Source organism: Etheostoma cragini, chromosome 11 (genome assembly GCF_013103735.1).
Source record: "Etheostoma cragini isolate CJK2018 chromosome 11, CSU_Ecrag_1.0, whole genome shotgun sequence".
In the NCBI taxonomy this organism is placed as follows: domain Eukaryota; kingdom Metazoa; phylum Chordata; class Actinopteri; order Perciformes; family Percidae; genus Etheostoma; species Etheostoma cragini.
Window position 1 is genome coordinate 5,389,693 of NC_048417.1, and position 5,112 is coordinate 5,394,804.

At 39.6% G+C, this 5,112-nt stretch overlaps 1 protein-coding gene across 2 annotated transcripts in view; it reads left to right on the forward strand.

Moving 5' to 3' along the window:
• Positions 1-3,199: 3,199 nt before the first annotated feature.
• LOC117953407 overlaps positions 3,200-5,112 on the forward strand; it is a 7,507-nt gene continuing 5,594 nt past the window's right edge. The window contains exons 1-3 of one of the 2 annotated variants that reach the window (XM_034886403.1): positions 3,200-3,435; positions 4,095-4,215; positions 4,841-4,846. In XM_034886403.1, coding sequence (XP_034742294.1) covers positions 3,363-3,435; positions 4,095-4,215; positions 4,841-4,846 — 200 coding nt within the window. In that variant the 5' untranslated portion in view covers positions 3,200-3,362. The remainder of the gene's footprint in view (positions 3,436-4,094; positions 4,216-4,840; positions 4,847-5,112) is intronic. The other variant, XM_034886404.1, reaches the window with a different exon arrangement.

A 5,112-nucleotide genomic window follows, 5' to 3' on the forward strand; every position in this document is an offset into this window, starting at 1 on the left:
AGTACGGATTGTGTCTGTGGTTTCTACTTGTGTCAAAGACACACGCACAACGATTTCACAGAAGCACAAACTTTGAAAAACAGGATGTGAAGTAAAAGTGCCGACTAGTTCAAAGGATTGATTTTCCTTAGAAAGAAATGTCTTGCTGTCAACAGGGACAGACGCATGTGGCTCGATAGCAATAACTGGTTGAATAAGGTGCAAATTAGATAAAGATTTATTTTCTAAAACCTTATTGAAAATCAGCTTCTTCATAGAAAATAAGTGCGGACAAGTTTCTTTCCCTATCCTACTATATATAATAATAATCCTTACTGAGGTCTGAGTTTCCAGTCCTTTACTGTGATTAAATACTTGCACTCCACAATTCAGAGGCAAGTATTGTACTTTTTAATCCTTTACATTTATTTGAAAGCAATAAATACTGGTTATATTGTTCTATTGGGCCGTACAGTTTGCAGAAAGCAATGTTTAAAATAGTTAAAGATCTCTTCCTGACATGTTTAAAGGACTACTTAACCCCCTAAATGAACATTCGCATATCAATTACACTACCTCATCGCTCCTAAAGTTTCATGATATTAACGAATGTCGGTTACATTCAAGGCGTTGCCAAATGAGTTGGTACAAAGCTGATTAAGACTATCAGCTCCACACAGCTCTCTGTGTGTTTCTCAGTATGACTGTGTTCAGAAGATTTTGGCGCCATAATTACCTCTTTGGAAGAGTCCATCATGTTTTTTTTAATCCTCCTTGCCCTTCTTGGCTACTAGCAACTGTGTGGAGGAGGGGTGGGGGTGGTGGTGGAGGGTGCGCTATCACGTAAGGCTTGTCTCATGTGGATCCGTCAACAGTTTTGTTATGATTACTTAGAGTTCCTTATGGTGGCAACAGAAACTACACACTATAGCTTCCTTTGAATAATTTTTCTTCTTGTATGCCTACACGGTGAACGGACAATTCAAAAAGCATAGTAACACTTTGACTTTAATTTGTATTATTATTTAAAAACACTTCCACACAAACAGTCTCAGACACAGGTAGCGACACTGTGCAAGCGTGAGACGTGTTTGATGTGTAAGTGTTTTGCTAAATTGTCAAATCCACTTCTCTGTAATCCGGGATCTAGAAATATGCAAAAATATTCAATTTCAAAGGTTTATCTGCAGGACCAAAGATGTTTCCTACTTCACTGCAAAGTCCATACTCAGTATCTGTCAGTTAAATACTAAACTCCAAATGATTTCCGCATTTGATGTGAACACAGATAAACGTTCCTCCGTCAGCAGATCAATCTCCAGGTTTCAAAACTGCATCATTCTGCTGATGGAATGAATCAGCTAACACATCTTTGAGTGGAGCAGGACTTTAAAATTAGCTACATCTGCATATCAGTTTGATGTGCATCAGCAACAATGATCCAGTATTATGATACATATTTTTTTTACATTAAAACAATACTGATTATAGCCGTGTTGACTGTAATGACCATTTTAATTGATACTTTCTTTACATTTTGTTGACAATATTTCTGTACTTTTATCTAAGTTCAGCTTGTACTTGTAGGGGAATAGTTTTACACTGTGGTATTGATGCTTCTACTTACAGTAAGTAAAGGATCTGATACTGGACTAGCTGTAGTCATGCGCTGAAGTCCCTTGGTAATTCAGTTGTTGCAGGAAACAGCACTTCATTGCTAATACTGTGCAAGCTACCGGCACCATTCAGTAACACAGTCACAGATATGGTCATAACCACTACAGTGCTCAACTACCTATTTTTGACGGGGAAATAAACTTCAAGTTTTTGTTGCAAAGGCGTGACCTGCGTGATCAACCCCTCTGGGCTTTCAGTGCAGCACCCTATGAAAAAAGAAGTAGGTGACAGGACAAACTTTGAATTTAAACGGTTTCTTCACGGTTGAAAATGCATCTTGTTGTCACGCAAAGGCCCTGTTCGTGGTCATTTTAATTGCATTTTTTTGTCAATTCTAACATGTAGGTCTGTTGTTTGTATATTTGGAGTGCTGTAAGTAGAGAGAAAAACAAAACCAATCGGTGCTGCCTACACCGTGTTATCCTCCTGCTAGCGTTAGCAACCAACAGGCTCAAAAGCACTCTTTAGAATATGCCACCACAAATGGCATTTTAGCTAACTGGGAGCTCTGGATCGGTTCACAGCCGAGTGTGAAGCAGCTGGGATGAGGATCAGCACCTCTAAATCTTAGGCCATGGTTCTCAGCAGGAAACTGATGGAAGGCCTTCTTTGGGTAGGGAAGGAGTCCTTACCCCAAGTGAAGGAGTTTAAATGCCTTGGGGTTGTGTCATGACCGAAAGAACGAGATCCAGGGTACAAGCGGCCGAAATGGGTTTCCTCAGGAAGGTGGCTAGCTTCTCCCTTAGAGATAGGGTGAGAAGCTCAGTCATCCGAGAGGAGCTCGGAGTAGAGCCGCTGCTCCTTCGCGTCGAAAGGAGCCAGTTGAGGTGGTTCGGGCATCTGGTAAGGATGCCTCCTGGGCGCTCCAGGCACGTCCAGCTAGGAGGAGGCCTCGGGGAAGACCCAGGACTAGGTGGAGAGATTATATCTCCAACCTGGCCTGGGAATGGCTTGGGATCCCCCAGTCAGAGCTGGATGATGTGGAATGGGGAAGGGAAGTTTGGGATCCCCTACTGGAGCTGCTGCCCCTGCGACCCGATACCGGATAAGCGTATGAAGATGTATGGATGGAAGCTCTGGCCATTAGCTACAGCAACTCCAGTTTTGCTTGCATTGATTTTGGTCATTTTTTTCCCCTAACGACAGTGCTCAGTGAAATCTAGCAATCGAGACTCAGGCAGAAATTGACGTGATTTCTCCTTTGATCTTTTTTTCAACTCATTTAATAACATAACACACACTGGACCCTATTCAAAAAGGGACAGGAAAAAGCATAGGCTTGTCAAGTCCAAATAGGTCAATATACCACTGTTAGCATACTCAGCTACAAACAGTCAAACACCAGAGTTGTACCCCTAACTGGTAAATTCTTAAAATGTTGTACTGAATCAAACTAAATGTATTTTACTACTGTACAAGAAGTGGTGTCATTTACACTCTTTGGTCTATAAAAACTTAAGAAATTAATGTTAGTTACAGGAAAGAGTGCCGCCCACAGAAACTACACTAACTACTGTTTCAGTGACAGTTTATAACTGAGTTTGGCGTCACCACAGAAACACAGATTCTTTTTAGCTCAGCATTAAGTCCAACCTCCAAATTTCCTTTTTCCTGTCTGATAAACAGACCAGTATCAGAATGAGGTTTTTGTTGTATTGCCATCTTTTCACTGTGATACATACAGATGGTGATACAGACACGCTGAGATGACAGCTTGCAGCTTCAACATCTTCCTCAAAGTCACAATTTATCTGGGCTTCATCTTACAATTGAGCCATGGTAGGACTCGCTATTTCCCCTTTGAGTGTCTATAGGAACTATCGTAGTTGATTTTAATTCTTATATTTGTTATATTATAATAATAACAACAACAATACAACTCACAATAATAATAATAATTTAACAATGCTTTTTTCATACAGGCTGAGATATTTCTACGGTGGTCGTTGAACAATTTGTAGTTATTCGTATTTCTGACACATAACAGCCATGGTCACTGCTGTAATACACTAACGGTCAAAAGTTTGGAGTACCATTTTTATTTTTAACCAGGGCAGCGGTTTTCAGATTACATTATGTGCTTGCAAAAGGGTTCTCCAATGTGTTCTCAGTTAGTTTTATGGCATCAGATTAGTAAACAGAATGTGCCTTTGAAACGATGGATGAATGGTTGCTGATGATGAGCAATGTAGATATTGCATTAAGGATCAGCCACCCACTCAGATCAGCTGGTATTCTGTCTATAATAGAGAGGTATGGACATTTGACGGGTAGTGTCCATCTGTACACGGTTTATTGATCTATTGAAATTAAAAGAAGTGCTGACTGAAAACATTCACTTTTGAAATGAAAATCCAAATAAAAGTGAAAATGAACCCTGAAAAGAAAAGCTTCCCATATCACAAGTGATAAACTCGATTGTGTTTTCCATTGATCAGGCTTTGAGGTGATTCAGCCAAAGAATCGGACCGTAAACCCCGACGGGTCAGTCTCAGTCCCCTGTGAACACACCGCAGATGTCAAGACTGTCGAAGATGTTGGACTCAAAGCCGTATCACTGTGAGTCTCCTGCTGGTCTCCTTTAATTAGTTGCATTTCATTTCATTATCTTTAACTGGGTAAACGTATGACAAACATAGTAGAAATATCCTCAGTTGCAGCATGAAATGTTAATAAGTAGCCAAGCAGACAGATGTTTATGTCTGTATTTGTGGTGGTTTGACCAACTGGCAACTCAATTGTATGCCAAATTAAATACATGTCCAAACACATTTTGTTTTAAAAAGATAGAAACACAGTGCTAATAATAACCTGAGCTTATGTTGAATAATTTGTAGTATGTGTATAAAAATTGTTGTTTATGGGTAAACATATGAATGTGAAAAGAACTTTTGAATATATATTTTCATTGCTTATGATCTCTGTAGACTTATTTTGGAGCTAATTCATTTAATATGGTGTAAACTAAGGGTATGAAGGGGTAAGAGTACATGAGTTTGACTTCTTCCTACTCCTTCTTGCATGTGTAAATAGAAGTTTTTAAGTACTGGAAAGTATGGAGTTTTATTTTTTTTTACCACTAAGTTCAAAATAAAAGATTTCAATTGAAATAACCGGCATCACCTTATCTGTATAAACACGCTCACAAGTTTTTAAATAAACCCTAACCCAAACAGGTGTCAAGAACAAAACAAAAAGCACTGTGACTGTATTATCGTTGAACCACATCACTAAATGTTAGAATAATGGTCCAACATTTTGGGAACTGCGGAGTGTTTAGATGAGAGGATTGATGTGATCCGAGTATCCGGTTGAAACGAGTATCCGGTACGGATAAAGCACTTTTGCAGAGTAAAATATTTTACGATTAATATGAGTCAATATCTGGGCTCGGATTGAATACAACTCCTCAACTGGCCGCGCAGCGTTCTGTGATAATCACAGCGCCCCCCCCCC